Here is an 18,790-nt window from a genome sequence, read left to right on the forward strand (position 1 = left end):
TTCAAGATGGCGACCTCTTCGGAAACCAAAAGGAAATCTTGAAATACTCCCTGCTATTAGGTTTATAGATAAGAGTTGACTCCCCAAAACCGAAAATAAGTGTCCGAATGTTTGGTATGGTGAGGGTCGTTTTTCTGCATTGGGAGTGATTCAAAACTTGCGGAAAAAGTGAAAATAGTCCCCTTTCTGCTAATAAATGCAAGAAGACTGAGTCTCAACATAATTGAAGCAACAATCTCAACAGGTAAGGGGGAAAGTGAAACTGTTTTTATATTGAGGATACCACTTATGCCTTTAGATCGATCATTCAATTGCAAGAAGCTTCAATTCCCTGTAAAAATTGCATTCTCAATTACATACTATAAAAAAGTCACAGGGACAATCTATTAAACAATGTGGAGTAGATTGAAGATCACCGTGTTTTATCCACGGTCAATTATATGTCGTTTGCTCGAGGGTTGGCTCACCTGCAAATTTATTTATTTTAGCTCCTGATGGAGTGTTGTTCTATTTAGCATTACGTTAGGGGTTATCTTCCGCCCTTCGCCGGGATCGTCAGAGGTACCCTCATCACCTGGTAAAAAGCAAAAAAATGTTTCCTGTCGAGGGTGGCTCAGCTCTCTACAGCATTTCTGCAAAAGAGCGCTTTGATTGGTCCTTTAGGGAACGCTTTATTTTTTCCTCGGACTGTTTATACGCGGGACATGCTGACAGGTCGTGCCGAGCCGAGTGCTCTCGCAATAAAGACACATTTCAGAGTCCCCATCGCAAGCAGTCTCAGTATGGTTGCCTCCGCATTTACTGCAGAGTGCCTTGTTGCAGCAGTAGGTGGCTGTATGTCCTAACTACATACAGTTCTGGCAGTGCATGACCCGCGGTACAAACAGGCTACAGGTAGACGAACCCCATCCAAAAGGATGTAGTTCGGCAATGCAGATTCGGCAAATGTCAATCAAAAGAAATCCGAAAGTAAGAATTTCTTCTTTCCTTCTTCGATGGATACCGGATGCAATTATTTGCAATCTAATATCTTGACATTTTGCATCCAGGGAGATTTTAAAACAGCTAGCTCCATGACGCAAAATGTCATCGACTGTGAGATTCCCTTCGGTAACCACATCGTCGATCTCTTCATCCTTGGCAAGGATGTACACGATACTCGCTCGAAAAAAGCTCGTAGCTAGCAATCGCGTTGGCACTCACGACAACTCGCAGTTTGTTTGGTCTCACCTTTGCAATTTGATTTCGGTTACGTCCGTAAACTGTTTTGCACGGTCTTTGGCGATTTGAATGATATTTAATGGTTTATTTTTTAGCCGAAAAAAAACGACGTAGGGACCCTCCCAAGTAACAAAACAGGTTTTATCAAAGTTTTATAGCGTTGTTTTGGCTGTATTATGCGCTAAAAACTTTGATAAAACCATTATTGTTACTAGGGCTTCGAAGCATCCGGGTAAGCCTTAACTGTTTCCTGAGCGTCTGTTGTGAATTGACCGTTTTCATTCTTTAAGCAGCCAAGCCCATTAGTGTCATCTTTAGAGAGGGCTTTATGGAGTCTAGCTACAACAGGCAAGTTTTCAACTTGCTCACATGTAAGGTTCCTGTCCCTCTCTTTGACTCAAGAATCTCTGTTAGACACCTTTTATACTTTGTCCAATTGCCGGTAGTTTTAGCTTTGTTGAAAAGCCTTCTATATGATTTTCTTAGCTTTTCAAGTTTATTGTTCCACCAAGCTGCGTTCTTACTAGAAGTTTTCCGTTTCAACGGGTAACTTTCTTCGAAGAAATCTATTCTAAAGGTTAGAAAAAATGAGGAAACAGTTTCGAGTTACTCGGTGGAGCTCCCCTGAAACACAATTAAACATAATTTGTTTGTGATCCGATAATGATTGTCCTTCTGACTCGTGCCAGTTCTCAATAATACCAGTTAAGGTAGTGCTATAAAGTGCTAGATCAAGAACCTCTTGTCTACTTCTAGTAAGAAATGTTGGATCTTACTTACTTACTTAAATAGCCGTACGTCCTAAAACATGGCCTGCACAACATAATTCCGCCAACTTGATCGGTCCATGGCTACCAGTCTCCAATCCCGCGGGCATTCCGTACTTGCCAGATCATGCTCCACCTCCTCTTAGTCTCGTACCAACCGGATTCGAGGTGAGAACCAATTTGGCAGGGTAATTGTCCGTTGTTCTCGCCACGTGCCCTGCCCAACGTATCCGTCCAGATTTGACCACTTTCTGGATGCTGGGTTCACCATAGAGTTGCGCGAGCTCATGGTTCATCCTCCGCCTTCACACTCTGTTCTCCTGTACACCGCCATAGATGGTTCTTAGTACCCGTCGTTCGAAAACTCCGAGTGCTCGCAGGTCCTCTTCAAGCATTGTCCACGTCTCATGCCCGTCTAAAGAGCGTTTTGTACAAGGTGCATTTTGCGCGGGAACTATGACGTTTCGACCGTAATTTTTTGTGGAGCCCATAGTGGGCACGACTCCCGGTGATGATTCGCCTCCTAATCTCACGGCTGGTATCGTTGTATTGAGTCAAGGTACACGAACTCGTCGACTACCTGAAACTCATCACCGTCGATTATCATAACACTACCTAGGCGTGCCCTGTCGCGCTCAGCAGACTCCGCAGATTTTAGACGTATTTATCTTCAGTCTAATCTTCTCTGCTTAACATTTTAGTCTGGTGTACGGATCTACCACCACCTCAAATGTTCTGCCGACAGTGTCCACGTCATCCGCAAAGCAGATTAGTTGACCGGATTTAACGAAAATCATGCCCCGCGTTTTTAATCACGCTCGTCTCACAACACCTTCTAGAGCAATAATAAACAGCAGGCAGGAAAGACCATCACCTTGTCGAAGTGCCCTGCAGGATCCGAATGGGTCGGAGAGACCACCCGAAATCCTAACACAACATCCTCCATCGTAGCCGTTATCAGTCTGGTAAGCTTCCCGGGGAAGCCGTTTTCGTCGAGTATTCTCCATAGCTCTTCACGATTAATCGTGTCGCGGCTTTGAAGTCGATGAAGAGATGATGCGTAGGGACTCTGTATTCAAATGTTGGATCATTACTTTGATTACAAATGTTTATGTTATGAGAAATTGAATATTGAAGTAAACACTCACCTCTAATGTTGATTTTACTGCTACCCCAAACAGTGTGGTGGGACTTCGCGTCACATCCTATTACGAGCTGTTTTGTTTTTTTTTTTTTTTTTTGCAGTGTTGAACAAGCGCAGCAACTTCTTTGGAGGAATCTCAACGTTATCTCCTGGGAAATAGGCATAAGCAACGGTGATCTCCGTTATCCCTCGAGTCATTGAAACCTCCACTTGTATTGCTACGACGTCTCTACTGATGAATTCTACAAAGGGTATAAATGTTAAATTTTCCTGTATAAGAATTGCTGCTCTAGGAGCAATTTGTGTACTATCATAAAGAAGCTCACATTTCAGTGTAGAAATTCCTTGAACTCTATTGTAGTTAGTTTTTTACACAGTTACATTTTTACACGTTTTATTACACGATTTTCCTGTTAACGTTTTTCCAAATAACGCGGTTCTTTTACACGGTTTTGTTTTGCACAGTACGAAGAATCGTGTGAAAAAATACTTTACTGCACTTTATTATCTCAAAATAGAGATAATGAACTAACTTCCCTCATTCTTTCCCTGGCGATTGTAACGACACAGCCCAGGTATTTAATGAGAGGCTTAGTTTACAGAACACAACAGCTGGAAAAAAGTTACTTGAAAATATCATCAATATAAAATATAAAAAATAAACAACACCGCGAGGAAAAATAAAGGAACATCTTTATGATAAAATTGGTATGCCGATAAATCGGCTAAATCAGAGGTGACAAAGCGTTGGAACCAGGGATACCAGATGTGCAGATTTGTCTACAAAAAGCAGGTTTTCAGAATCCGTGTGCAGGCTTTAATTGATTTGCAAATATTTGCAACTTTTTCTTTGTTCCAGCAGATTTTTTTTAGAGTGTTCTTATATCTGCTCAAACTTTCTCAAATTTTTTGCCTATTCCCGCAACCTTCAACCAGAGTGAGTGCAATTTTTCCGAGCTGCATATAGTTTTTTTTTCAGATTTCGAGCAATTTTTTTGAGATTCGGCAGCTTGCAAATCCGACTCTATAAAACACTGATTCTCCCTATGGCCATGAAGCATGAACACTAAAACAGGCTGACCGGTGAGCTTTTGGCGTTTTTGATTACAGGATCTTGTATTTAATCCTTGGCGGCAAACTGGGAAACGGTGTTTGGCGCAGACACCTGAACCATTAAGTGCACCAGGTATACAATTCGGCGGATATGGTCGAGCGGATTGAACACGGCGGACTTCAGCGTCTAAAACAACTTCAGTGTATTACAACGGCTGTTTGATAATGAAAAAAAAACCGAACGCGAGGCAAGTAGCCCTGCAAACTATGAACAAACCATGCCGAGCAATACTTGCGGAGCTAGATTCTACTTTCAGATATCCTCTACATCTGCCCTTACCCTCCATCGGTTGAAAAATCCCGCCAGCTGACGACGCAATGTCCATCAGCCCCGACGAGGCGCGGCGAGGTGTTATATTTCCCAAATCACCTCCGCTTTATATACTTTGTAAATCATCCGAAACACGTTTAACACCGTACACAGGCGGAACAGAAATGAAATATGCAACTCCAATCTGGTTCAAGCACTGGCGGTTAATCATTATAATTTTCTTATTACAAACATGATGAATTGGCGTGAAATTTTGATAGTGCAACATAATGTGAAGCCTGAACAGGACGGAAAACGCTCCAGAAAAATATATTTGTTTTCCGTCCGTCGTCCGGCTTCTACACGAAGAATCCGCTCGCCCCATCCCTTCCATCTGGTCCGTGTAGCTGTTCGGCTCAGTGGCCTCTCGGGCTGCGCGCCCGCATCAGGATTACCCCCGATATTCTCCCGGGCCGGGGCTTCCCCAGCGAGTAACGTGTTCGATTTGCCGCCAAGCCAACTCGGAGCGGGCCAAAAGCGGAAAGAAAATTTACGGCCTTATCAGTTCGAACTGGTGTAATTACGTTGGAAATTTCTCACGTTCCGCGGGGTGTACGATTCCACAGCAGCTACACACAGCTGGATGCAGTCGAACACCGCCGCACAGGACAAGGACGGAACGCGCAATCGGCTTCCCTTCAGCCAAAATGGATTCGCGGTTGGAAAAATGCTCCAAAATGTGTTACTATCAATAACGTTTACACCATATCAAGCCGAATGGGCTCTTCTGGGCACCGTTGTTGCGTCGTTTCAGCCGTAAAACTTGGCGGGATCTTAAAAGTAGTTTTATAAATGGGCTTAGACTCTCAAGCAGCTCAATTACTATTTATTGGTGCTCGAAAAATAGAAAAGCAATTTACTCATCGATAGTTAGTCTGCTGTAAAATATTGTAATGAATATGAGGTGTAAAGTTTGAGTCATTGAATAATGAATTATCCTTCCTTCTGAGAAGGTAATTGCAATCCGTATGAATGCGAAAGAACTCAGTGACAGTAATTACATAAATCACGGTTAAAAATTGAACATTAGATAGAACGGACGTTAACTGCTTATAACCTAGTTGTTTAGAAAATAACTGCGAGCTTGAACACTGATTCTACTGACGTTACACGGCACTATTAATATAAATCAACCCAAGTCGAAACTGACCGTTTGCAGAAGAGATAATTCCATACAATTAAAGGGGTGCAAAATGACTCAATTCGTGTGCGGTCGCGCCATAGATCAGAAGCTTCAAATAGTGCTTTAGGATAGGGTACGTAAAACTCACATATATGTACCAAATCATTGGTATCGAAGAATTAACCTTCGTCGTCTGAGCGCAGAGATTGTTGATTAACGGATACACTAGTTTGAACGTTCATAGATATTTTATAACCCAATGACTCACAGAGTAACAAACGCCAGGGGTAAATTAGATATTTTTCGCATTCTTCGACGGTGATCGATATAATTATTACCTAAAAATCACATCCTGATCAATACTACAAAGAAAAGACCAGGCAAGGGATATTTTGAATGGAACAGTGGGATGTTATGGCGCTAGTTTAGAGAATATGTACTTTGCCACTACTTCTAACATTTGCTTCATTTATTTAATTTAAGGTGGAAGTGCGTCGAAGCCATAGATGGCCGACTTTAAGCCACCACGTGATCGACTTCGAATTTTCAAATGCTTACCACTCGGTAATAGTCAATGCATCACTTGTGAAAACATATCATCATGTTTGTTGTGGTGATAAAAATATAAAATAGTGTTTTCATAGATAACGCATTAACTATTCCCCCCCCCCTAATTCGTAGTCGACCACGTGGTGGCTTCTACACACTATCACCTTAATAAATGCTCAGTTTGTTTCCATCAAAACAAAAATGTCAACACTGTTGTACACAAGAACAACGCTACCTTACTGAATATTTCGAAAAAGTATCAACTTCGCTTTAATTTCTTATGATATAGGACTACTGAATCGTCTGTTAGAAATATTTTGAACTAATGAAACTCCGACTATAACCGTAACATTCAAACCACCAAATCCAATCTCTGACCATACATATTACAACCTTTCTCTACTCGACAGAATTATAGTCTTTGGAAAGATCGAATTCAGTTTGGGCAGCCCGGGAAAAATAAAAAAAATATTTTACCTAATGAAAAAATACGCATGCAATTATTTTTATTGTAAACATATCTCTAATTTCTCGAAAACTAAATCAGATAAACAGTTGGTGGCATAAAACGAATGCTCAATTTGAGCTAAAAATAACAATGTTAACTACGTCTTTTCGAAAGAAAATATCAGAATACATTAAAAATGGTACCATTTTCGAACATTTTTGCTTCCAAAATTTTATTTTCCACATTTATTTGAACATGTAATGGCTGCATGAAGTAGGAATTTTTCCAAGCTTTCACATGAAACCAATAGAATTGCTTTAAGTGGTATACATTTGCAGTTTGAACCAGTTTATAGGAAGAGTATCCAAGAAATTTAGAAGTTGAATAACTCTGAGTAGATTAACGTTGGGGTATATACGTAGAAGAATTTGTTCCATAAAATATAGCTCTCTATCAGCCCCTGGAATACTCTCCACAAGGAACCAATCACCACAGACTTACAGACATAACACTTCGAACAAATTTTCAATAAAATCATCGTTCGGATGATACCAGTACTTTACGATAATAACACTAGCACCATCTGCTGCGTGTTCGCGCTGCGTCTTGTATTTCGGCATCAGCGCTAGTGTACGTGCATGTGTCAAATCGAGAACCACAAAACATGTATGTTTCATGACAGCGCCCGAGACGGTGTTGTCGCACGATGACTGATACGTGATTGAAAGATTGAAATAATCGTTTTTCTGGCGATGGAGCTAGGTTTCAGTGTTACGTTTGTTAGTCTGTGCAATCACCCTGTAGAAACTATTCCTGGAAAAAATAACTTTCGAAAAACCTCAAAAGTTGCTGTTGTTAGTTATACCACAGACAAACAGACGTACCAAGAAATTTTTGTTCGTGGATCAAAATAACGGTCAATTCAAATGAGTTACAGTTATGCGGTATATTTCCGCCGCAGCGGTGGTGGCGCTGGTGTGCTTTTTTCTGTTGAATTCAGTTGACAGTTGTTGTGCGCCGTGCTGCCAAACAGTAGAAAGACTTAAAGTTTATCTTTTGCCGAATATGTCGCACAAGTTAGTCGGTACCTCAATTTTTTTGAATTTTGTATGGAGTGTACTTCTGTTTGTCTGTGATTATACTAGGTCCCCGTAGCTCTGTGGTTAGCGATGTCGATCGGTTAGCTTTTCTACACGGTTGTGATATCGGGTTCCATTCCCAATCAGGTCGAGGATCTTTTCGAGCTGGAAATTTTTTCGGCTCAGTACTGGGGCACGGTGTATCGTTGTATTTATCCTACAACATGCCAAATGTGCTAAAAACAGTATCGATAACGAGATCTATCAACTAATCTAGTTGATCGAGACCGTTATAAGCCCCCAGGAAGGCATTTTCAACTTAAGACTTCCAAAACTTGTGAGAAAACCTTTTCAAAAAATTTACCGAGCATTCTTTTTCCCACAATATTTCTGGAGTCCTCCGTGAGCTTGAGCATCAGCTTGACGACCGCCCATTTCGTGCTTACTCCTCCGTTATAGATCTAAGTATGTTAAGTTGCACAGAAAACCAAGTACACTAAGGTCGCTTTTTACGCGTTTTTTTACGCGGATTCCGGAATTTACGCGGTTTTTTTACGCGGATTCCGGAATTTACGCGGTTATTTTTACGCGGATTCCGGAATTTACGCGTTTTTTTACGCGGCACGTATCCCCCGCGTAAAAAGCGACTTTAGTGTATAAGGCAACTTAAGATTAGTTTACCATCTTCAACGTACAGCAAATCAGTGGGTTCTGCTTTGTATCCAGCTTTCCACGAGCGGTAATGGCGGATGGATTTGACATTTGATGTAGGATGCTAGCAGTTTGACAGCTAGTTCATAGAATATTTCCATTGAACTGAAACTAGTTAGATGTATTTGACGTATAATGGAGGTTATCATACTACTAGTTCAATGGATTTTTCCCTTGAACTAATATTATTACTTGTCAAATCCACCCAACTAGTACTAGCTCAATAAAAACATCCAATGAACCATAGTTTGACAACCTACATTAAATGTCAAATCCATCCACCATTACCGCACGTGGATAGCTGGATAGATCGATAACCGTGCCAGCCACGTCGTTACGGTTAGGGTGATGAAGGAGATTGTAAGGAAGAAGGTGTAATCGGTATTTTTCTTTTCAAACCTCGCGAATCTATGGGAGTCATGCTCGCGAAAGCCATCCGATATGCGACACGCTTATATCAAAGCAACGGGAGAGCAGTCTCCAGTTGAATGGTCAAACTTAGACCGAGTTTATTTTTAAATCCCTGCGACTGAGGCGGCAAAAAAAGTTTGTGTTGTCATGTCGAACAATGTTGCGCGCGAAGCTCGCTCACTACGAAAACAAACGAACGATGGGTTTCTTTCTTGTCTTTATGCTCCCGAAAATCATCTACAACCCGAAGCATCTAAGTATTTATATGAATATTCATTTGGAGTTCTACGTCATCACTGTTAACAAAAAAGAAGCCTTTCAAACCTGAGACTTAAACCTTCCCATACCTTTCTATATTCCATTGCCACTCAATGATGATTTCATCGTATATAGGGACGTTGTGATACCACCGATACTAATACAGAATCGATCCTTCTACTTCCGATACTCGGAAATTTAGTATCGATGTTTTACCAGCGATACTTCATCAATATCGATACACACCTCTCAGTATCGAAAAGACTCAAAATAACCCTGTAAAGAAGAACGAACGAAGCAGAAAACTTGTTGTTTCCTGTGCCGTTTTGATGCATCGTATGCATGCATGCCATCTCATCGGCAATGCCAATTTAACAGAAATTTCTGTAGATTAACCTACAGGAACGATCCTTTTCTACGGTCATGCAGATCCGAAGGTAAAATCTACAGAGCCATGCAAGCGGCTCTTTTCGAAAACAGGATCAATTATTAAGGAAAAGCGTTATCGACTTTCGACTAAGAAGCTAGTGTTTCTAGATTCAATAAATTTATAGACCATTTTACGAACTGCCAGCTTTCTGTCAAAATTTCATTCATAGATAGAGTTCAGAAACGTCTCGTAAAATGGTCTATATAAATGGTTTAATTGAATTAAACGTTTTATCTTGAGGAATGAATAAAAAAAAGAATTGACTTATGTTTTGAATAAACTGGTATCGCACAACGATACATTTAGGTATCGATACGTTGACCTCGATACTATCGGAATATCAGTACTTGCTCTCGATACAGGTATCGATTCTAAGTATCGATGTTTAATGGTATCGCAACGTCCCTAATCGTATAGCAATTTGACGATTATTTTGAAATTTTGTTTCGAAGTTCCTCAGTTTAGATTGAACGCTTTGAAGTTCCTGAGTTTAGATTGTATTGAGATTAATATTATCACTCGAACGATCTTCCTCCTCTTATCTTGGGGACAATAATCAGCCAGTTCCCCTTGTCTAAATAGTTTCTAGTAAATTTTGTTCTCAAATGTTTACTACGCTAAAGCTAATATTTTTACATAAGCTTGAAAAAATATTTAAGACAATTAAGTATGTATAAGTGAGAAAGAAGACATTTGTCTGTATAAGTAGCGAAAAATAGTCAAAAAAAGATCTTTATCAGTGAGCGAAAGCTATTTGAAGTAGTATGCCGCTTTGTTCAACTCGTTCAACTACGCATGACGGCATTTTCAGCCGCAAATTGTCAAAACTCATAAAAATCCTGAAAAATTCTACTGAACACTGTTTTTTCCACATTGTTTTTGGAGTTTTATACGTCATCGATGTTGACAAACAAATTTGCCCTTTAAATAGGCTGACTAGATTTTCTCGGGATAATAACGGGTCAAATGGGTGCAAAAGGCGGGATACATGATAAAATAGATTTTTAAAAAATTTTACCAACCAAAGCATACGAACAATTATTCATTGCTTTGATAAACTTGCCCGATACTAAAGAGTGTGATTTTTTGCCAATGTGTTCCTGAAATTCGTCACATGATTATCTAGATTTTGACTAACAAATCAACTTTCAGTCGCGACTTTTTCATCAATTAACGATAGGGGATGTCCATCCAGTGCACAGTGGTTCGAATTGTATGGCAAGGGTGGTCATAAATCGTTTTTTTTTTACAGTATTGCTCTTGAAAACTACTTAAAACGACAGAATTAGGTGTTTTTCGACTATAACAAACTTTTCCGGGACTGCCATCATCCAACTTGTTTAAATTTACTGGCATTGCCATTATTATGCATGCATAATAGGGCGCCAATGGAATATAGGGAAAAGTTTGACCATTGAATTTCAAAATACAGCAGCATTAAAAAGTTTTGCTTTAAGCACAATCTGGTTTCGTTAAGTAGGGTAGCGATCAAAGTTTGATTTTTCTTCTTTTATGTTAATCTTCTGAAATAACTTCAAAAAATTCGATATTTCCTCAGGAAACTCCCGTATTTCAACACCAAATATCAAAAGTCGAATACAGACAAATGTTTAAAAACAAATTTGTAAATTTAAGCTGAATTTACCACAACCCTTCTAAGAAACTATGTAAAAAGTATGGAGTTCAAATGAAAAAGTAACCTTCTGTAGCCGCAAATATATGCAGCTGGAACCTTCAAAAAATCTTTTTTATGTCCTAAATCTTTCGTTTGGTGGTAATCTGGTGATAGTATCTCGCGCGGAACATATTTAAAAGTTTACATGAATTTAAGTATGAGTGGTGCTTTCTGACTTTATTTCTACGTTCCCTCTGGGTGGGGTAGGGTTTTGAAGGCAGAAAAAACAGGTTTTTACAGATTTTTTTTTGGGCTTACGGTGAAAGTAATTTTATTTCTGATTATTGTACATTAATGAGTAGTAATTGAACTATATTCTGTAAAATATTGGTTGAAATATATTGAAAATTGACCGAATGGTAGCAATTCTTCGCAGGCGCCTCAGAAAAAATACTTTTTGCGGTGCACGTCATACCTCAGCACTGGATCATCTGAAATGAAATATCCAAAGTTTTTCCTTCAATTTTTATGTCCCTCTAGGTATCTCTGTCGAGTTTTTCCATTTTTTTTTAATTTTTGAACTTTTTACAAGACTTGAAAGTGAAAATACCGATTTTTGGCCTAAATTCATGACTATTGTTGTTAATAATAAAAAAAAATAAAATCAAAAACGAAAAAATCTCAACAGGGTTACCTCATAAATTATGTAAGGAAATACTGTAAAAAAATTTGAGAACGATCGGTTGAATAGATTTTGAGATACAGAGTGCACCAACTCAAAAAACATCGATTTGAGAAAAACGCGTTTAAAGTTTTTCATAGCGAAAAGACCCCGATAAAACTTAGTAAGCTATTTATTTTTTATTTTACTCACATAGAATCATCAATGCCGGGACCATAGAGTATAGAACTTTCGTCAAGAATGCAATAAAAAAATCACTTTTTTTGAACCCTCAAAACCCTACCCCCCTTAAACTAATTATGATTACAGTTTAGCACATATCTATCCAAACAATACCGCAATAGCAAAACAAACCTGTTTTCTGAAGGCTCATGATGGAAATAAACAGATGAAGCAATTGAATTTGTTCTACAGCGGATATGTACACAATGTAAAAAATACGCCTGTTCAAGTTGATTTTGCAAGTGTAAAACACCTTCCCTTATCTCGTGCTCAAAAGTAAACTGTTCATAAAATGGCCAACGTAAACAGTTTTGCTGCATTCTCAGGTTTATAACCGATCCATTTAATCAATAATAGCAAGAAAACAAAAGAACTTTTTTTCTATTTTTGCGAGGGAATGCGCTATGGGTTATAACATCGAGTACAACATAGAAACGTCAAATCTGATGTTTTTGCTCTTTTCTGTTTTCTTGCTTGTGTTTGCTAGAGATACAAAAATCTCGGCGCTCCTTCATTTTCGAACGGAAAGCTCATATATAAGTTATAAAGAGTTTTTTATAAAGAGTTTTATCACTTTTTTGGATAATAACCTGGTCCACGGTGTCTACTTAAGAAGCGCAAGGGCTAAGCCCCAACCGAAACAGCAAAATAATGAAAACAATCCGACCGATATTGACGTTTTTGTATCAGGTTTGACGTTTTCATATCAGATTTGATGTTTTCGTACCTTCAATGTTTTACCCTGTCAAATGTACAGCGAGAGATAGGAAAAGGCATTCCCTCGTATTTTTGGCCTATGGGCGAACCACAGTGGTGCAGTGGTGCGGTACTGTCAGGAAAGCACAAAACGTACTCAGTAATATTCAGGAGGAATCTATCTGTCAAATATCGTGTAACTGTGACCAGCATATTTGGCAACAAGGCGTCCGGTTGTTTTGGTTTTTGTCGTTTTGATTGAAGTAAAATTTAGTATAATTGTAACGTTCTTTTCAACAAAACTCTAGAATTCGCGGAAAACTTTTATTTATACTGCGTTGCGTAGTGAAATTTTGGTGGCAGCAGCCTGCAATTAGCTAAAAATCATGAAGTTTCCTCGCCACACAGGAAATCTTTTAAACGTCATGGACCAACAAACTTCATGGACCAGAGTTGATCTGCGATAACGCACACATATATGAATTTTGACAGCAGTAAATCCCCCCTGGTAATATTGGAAAATCCTGGCTGCTTGGAAACTCATTTTCCATTTAGGAAAATTTCAATGCAAAGCTCAATAGATTTTTTCAAGGAGAATCCGAAAACGGTACAAAATGGCAAAAGACGGGACGGTTGAAAACAGTCGAAAAAACGGTACTGTCCCGTTCATAACGGTATGTCTGGTCAGCCTACCTTTAAACTATCTTTTGTACCTTTATAAATAAACACCATTGCTAGAAGGAGGTTTACAGGAAATTTGACAATTTTTAATAAGTTTAATTTTAATTTTTTTAATTTTATAACAATGTTGCGCGCTTATTACGAAAACTAACCATGAGTATATTTCTTGCCAAACATCGCGATCCTCTGCGTACGACGCACGCGATAGATTTTACAGATTTTTTTGATATACCAACGAACTGAAATCAATTTTAAAGGTAGAATTCGATTCGATTTTCAAAGTTTTGTAAAAAAAACAACATCAGGATTATGTAGGTATCGATCAATGAGCATAAAAGAGAGGTGAGGAGGAGAGTGAATTTTTCTAGTATTAGTAAATGCTTCAAATGTAAACAACTAGACGAACTCAATGGGAAAGCCAAATAGCTACGTCACTATTTGGCATCAACTATGGGCGGAGGGGGGCGAGCAGAGGAACGCGTGCAAGTGTTAGTAAGTTTCCTCCTCACCTCTCTTTTATACTCATTGGGTATCGATAAAGAAGAAATGGAATGTGACTTGAACGAAGCCCGAAAACGAACGTTTCGAAATATTTGTCAGGATTTCTATTCAAAATTCGTAAAACAAATTGCAAAGAGGTGCGATTTCACCGATCCTGTTATAAAAATGGCAGCTTTAAGTAATCTTAAATCGTTCGTGAAATTGGAAAATTTAAATGATGCGATAATTCCCCAAATTCGTAACAATAGCTGACTGACAAGGGCTGTCTAACAAATTTCGCACGCTTGAAAAAAAAACTTTTTGACCGGAATCATTGAAACAAATGACTTAACTTGGTCTGAGCTGTTGAACACCATTAGGCGGGATGGTAATTTCAAGTTTCTATTACAGATCATTTGTGAGAATTTTTTATATAAATCTACAGTCTTCGGTTTGTTTAGAACGCATACTTTTAATATATAATTGAAACCAGAAATTGCATGGCCCCTAAGCTAATGATCTCAATTTTAAAAGCTGAAAGCTACGTTGCAGAACAAGAAGGAGATTCTAATATTAAATTTACGAAAACTTTAAAAAATAAATTTAACAAAAATCATGTAGAGAAGAATGAATTTGTTTAAATATGTTCTGCAAGTAAATTTTTTCCATCCAAGATTCTGAGTTTGCTCAATACAGATTTTTAATACAGATTTTTTGGCCCGAGATACAGATATACAGATATTTTCAAAGAAAAATACAGATATAAATGTGGCAACCCTGTTCACAAATTCGTTGAATACCCCCTCCCCTGAGCGCGTCATGTGATATGAGAATGTTCCCTACAAAAGTTATCGATAAAAAATATCGATTTTGTCGATATTCTCTAATCTGTCAGATTTATTTTTATTCCTCCATCGAGTACTTCGTTTGTAAACAATCGACGCATGGGATCATCAAACAAACCGGCACGGCACTAGGATTCAGAATCTTTCTGAACTATTCGCAACTACAGCATGAGTTTTTCTCAACCAAAAACAACAATTGACGAGGGAGATACCGTTATACTTTATCTAACAGTGACTAACGTGTACGCTATTGAAGCAGTTCCACAGATAAAAAACAAAAAAGGTGAATTGATAGACAATGTGTTCCAGACAAACTTCGGTGCTTTGAAAGTAAAGGACATTATCGGCGTACAGTATGGGTCCAAGGTATGTTACCTTAATACAGGACAGTCTATGCTTAACGGAATTTAAAAAACATACACTTGCAGGTTGATCTCACCAAGGGATGGGCATACGTATTGCAGCCAAACCCCGAACTATGGACCCAAACGTTGCCACATCGAACACAAATTCTGTACACTCCCGATATCAGCATGATACTGTACCAGCTGGAAATAAGACCAGGCAGCATTGTGATAGAGTCGGGAACCGGCTCTGGTTCGCTGTCGCACTATTTTTTACGTGCAATCCGGCCGCACGGTTTCTTGCATACTTTCGACTTCCACGAGGAGCGTGTTCAAAAGGCTCAGGAAGAGTTTGAGTCGCACGGTTTAGGTGAATTTGTGAAGGTAAGTACGTGGAAGTGACTGAAAGAATGTCTCAAATTTAAGTTACCTACTTTAGTACTTGAGCACTTAGTTTTTTCTATTTCAAAGGTCACACATCGAGACGTGTGTGAAAACGGGTTTGGCGCTGACCTTGATGGAAAAGCAGACGCAGTATTTCTGGACTTACCGGTCCCTCAGCTGGCGATACCGCATGCCGTGAAGGCGATGAAGGAACAAGGCGGTCGACTTTGCTCCTTCTCACCGTGCATCGAGCAATCTGGACGTGTTTGTGAAGCCCTCGAGCAACAAGGATTTGTCGATATTGTCAACTTGGAAGTACTGCAGCTAGAGGAAGTCGTCAGAGTTAAAAACGTTCCTGTCATGAATTTGGAGTTTGTTAAACATAAGGTAAGCAACCATCTAGACAGCGAAACAATTTTTTTTTGATGATTGCTATTTTCAGAAAACAGAGTCGGACAAAGAAACAAAAACACCGAAGGAGACGAAAAAGTATGTCACTTCAAGCGCTCCGAGCAGTGTCGCGGGACATACCGGGTTTTTGACAGTGGCGGAATTACCGCCACTTTTTGCTCGGTAACCCTAAAACAAAACCTTTTGAATGGACAAATAACAAGAATTTATTTTCAAAACAAAAACATAACTTTTCGTTAAACCTAGAACCATGGAAACCACCCAACGTAGGCGATTCCTAAAATCGACCCACTTGTTGCAGTTTGGATTAAACAGTGCACTTGCTGTTCAACTGATAAATTACTCTCCGCCAGGGGGAACTTCTCCAGCTCGAGCAGCTTTAGATAGCCATTCAAATAATCCTGATTACGAGCGACCTGACCAAGTCGAAGTTCTTCAGCTATCAACACCTTCGGGTTGGCCCCATTCAGTTTCCTTATGGCGACGTTGATGCGTGTTTGCGGGTCCCAACAGAGCACGTTCTTAGTAGCATCTTGGTTAAACCCACGGCGAGCTGCTTCTAGCCAGTCCAGGGTTGGTTCGCGTACGAAAACTTCCAGTACCGATTTGAGTAGTTTTTTTGAGTTTCTCAAGCAAGCCAAACTATAAACCAGACATTTGTGCATCAAGCCGGAAGTTCGCATCGGTTCCATCACATTGACAAACTGCGGTGTTAACCGGAATGGAACCATTTCCGGAACCGGCTGGTCCCGGGTGCCAGCTCCGAATGCAATGCCGAAATCTACACCGGCCAACTTCCCGTTGCTACGATCGATTAATAAGTTCGAGGTATGTCTGTCACCGATACCGAGTATCCAACAGGAAATGTTCATCGCCGTCAGACTTTTGGCAAAGTTAGCCCGCAAGCTGTAGAACGACTCCGGCGAAACGGCCATCTCGAACAGGGCCCGTTTCAAGGTGTCCTCTTTAATTTTGTAGCGAAGTTCGTTGAATTTTAGCATGAGCTGTAAGAAAATTACAGTAAGTCATTGATTATGAAAATTCATTCGATGATTTATGTACCTTTTCCGGAGTGCTAGCAGCGGCAACCATTCCGTAAACAACCGATAAGCGGTCCATTGGAACCCCAGCAATCTGCGTCAGAAACCGTCCGTATTCCTGATTGATGTTATTAGATACATCTCCTTCCGGATTGAAGCGTATCATTGCTCGAACAGCAACATTCTTTAACGAAGAAGTATTCGGAATCCATCCAATAATCCCAAAATCGTCCCTAATCGGTACGACTTCGTATGTTCTCACCGACAGTTGATGCTCCTTGCAATGTTGATCCCAAGATAGCTGCTTAGATATGGTACCTAGCAATTGCTGAATGCGCTGATCTTGACGCAGATCTTCGCCATATTTAACTAGAAAACTATACGTTTTCCCATCGCTTCCGATTATCTGTATTCGAATCGGTTTTCGTAGCGTCTTGTATATTTCTAACACCTGACATATCTTAACGATTTTCACGTGATTCGTAACATTCGGCTTGCGGTCTACGTTATACTGTCCTGGTAGCTCCAGCATTTCCTCTCGATCACTAAAATGATACTCTGCCAGCCAGGGAGAAAATCTACTCAACTGAAGCGAGCTGGGTTTAGGAAACAATTTCTCAGCCTCTTTCCGTATATAATCTAGCTGCTTCCAAATCTCGCTTCTCTGTGTTTCACAATTATAATCCAACAATTTCAGCCACTCCGCTTTAAGTGGAAAAACTTTCTGATGCTCTCGACCAAGGTTCTCTTCGGTCTCTGGAAATATATTATGCATCATTTCCGTAATGAGTGCATGGAATTGCATCGTGTTAGGTATCTCCGTCACTGTAGATAATTTAACAAGCATGTCGGATGCACCCTTCCACACCTTCATACCAGGGATGAGGATATGGCATAGCTCACCGGTAAAGCGGTCCATGTTCGGTATGTTCAACAGCCGCATCAACTTAGAAGCAAATCGACTTTCGGCGTATCCCGTTGCCCGTTTACAAAAATTACCATACGCGAGTTTAGCTGAATAATACAAGGCAACCGGGTAGCTGATGGCAATGCGAATCAAAAGATCTCCGAGGAAAGATTCCGCGGCGAAATCGACATGTGAGAGTATCTGCGGAATCCATGGCAAAAACATCCACTCCGGGACGGCAGCACTAGCATCACCGAAGCACTGCTGCAGTGAACCGTTCTGCAAGTTGGGAAGCTGGAGCAAACATGGAAACAGCTGCCGGGCTGGTCGGGATCCGTGCTGCATAGCTGCCAGGAGGGACGTGATTAGCTGGCGCTCCAGATCGAGGGTCTGGAAAAAAAGGTGAGAGGTTATCGATAATTGGCTTTAAAAAAAATCTGAATTCATTTTGTTGTGTATTAGAGATGGTCGGGTTTGATGTTTTTCAAACCCGTACCCGCCCGAACCCGATTTTTTTTCGGTCGAAACCCGAGCCCGACCCGAACCCGAAACTTTTTTTTTTCGTTCAAACACGAACCCGAAAATTTTATTTTTTGAAACCCGAACCCGACATGAACCCGAAATTGTGAAACCCGAACCCGAGATTTCATAGATTTTATAGTCGGGTTTTGGGTTTGCATACCCAAACCCGACTTGAACACGACATTTTCAAACCCGAACCCGACCCGAAAATTATGGACGAAATTGGTTTCCCTGCGAAACTAGCAAGATTGATAAATGCCACGATGGATGGTGTACAGTGCTGTTGTGAAGATTTCAGGTGCGTTATCGAACCCGTTTGAAACACGCAAGGGACTTCGACAAGGCGACGGCCTTTCCTGCTACCTGTTCATCCTAGTTGTTGTTGAAGGTGTTATCA

The 18,790-nt window shown here is 40.0% G+C and overlaps 2 protein-coding genes across 2 annotated transcripts in view; one reads left to right on the forward strand and one right to left on the reverse strand.

Annotated features, from left to right (window-relative positions):
- Positions 1 to 14,846: 14,846 nt before the first annotated feature.
- Positions 14,847 to 16,144, forward strand: LOC129730118 (tRNA (adenine(58)-N(1))-methyltransferase catalytic subunit TRMT61A). The gene is made up of 4 exons (XM_055689180.1): positions 14,847 to 15,151; positions 15,214 to 15,513; positions 15,601 to 15,900; positions 15,956 to 16,144. Exons 1-4 carry the CDS (start codon positions 14,954 to 14,956, stop codon positions 16,088 to 16,090), a joined length of 933 nt encoding a protein of 310 aa, XP_055545155.1. The 5' UTR covers positions 14,847 to 14,953; the 3' UTR covers positions 16,091 to 16,144.
- LOC129730110 (DNA-dependent protein kinase catalytic subunit-like) overlaps positions 16,106 to 18,790 on the reverse strand; it is a 30,131-nt gene continuing 27,446 nt past the window's right edge. The window contains exons 7-8 of the mRNA XM_055689167.1: positions 16,987 to 18,261; positions 16,106 to 16,928 (exon numbers count right to left, since the gene is read on the reverse strand). Coding sequence (XP_055545142.1) covers positions 16,167 to 16,928; positions 16,987 to 18,261 — 2,037 coding nt within the window. The 3' untranslated portion in view covers positions 16,106 to 16,166. The remainder of the gene's footprint in view (positions 16,929 to 16,986; positions 18,262 to 18,790) is intronic.

The sequence above is a fragment of the Wyeomyia smithii genome, chromosome 3 (genome assembly GCF_029784165.1).
Source record: "Wyeomyia smithii strain HCP4-BCI-WySm-NY-G18 chromosome 3, ASM2978416v1, whole genome shotgun sequence".
NCBI lineage: Eukaryota > Metazoa > Arthropoda > Insecta > Diptera > Culicidae > Wyeomyia > Wyeomyia smithii.

What these genes read in the sequence shown, in the direction of transcription:
- LOC129730118 (XM_055689180.1), top strand. Translation starts at nt 14,954, where the DNA reads ATGAGTTTTTCTCAACCAAAAACAACAATTGACGAGGGAGATACCGTT. An exon ending in GCGTACAGTATGGGTCCAAG is followed by an intron (nt 15,152 to 15,213) that starts GTATGTTACCTT and finishes ATACACTTGCAG; the next exon opens with GTTGATCTCACCAAGGGATG. An exon ending in GTTTAGGTGAATTTGTGAAG is followed by an intron (nt 15,514 to 15,600) that starts GTAAGTACGTGG and finishes TCTATTTCAAAG; the next exon opens with GTCACACATCGAGACGTGTG.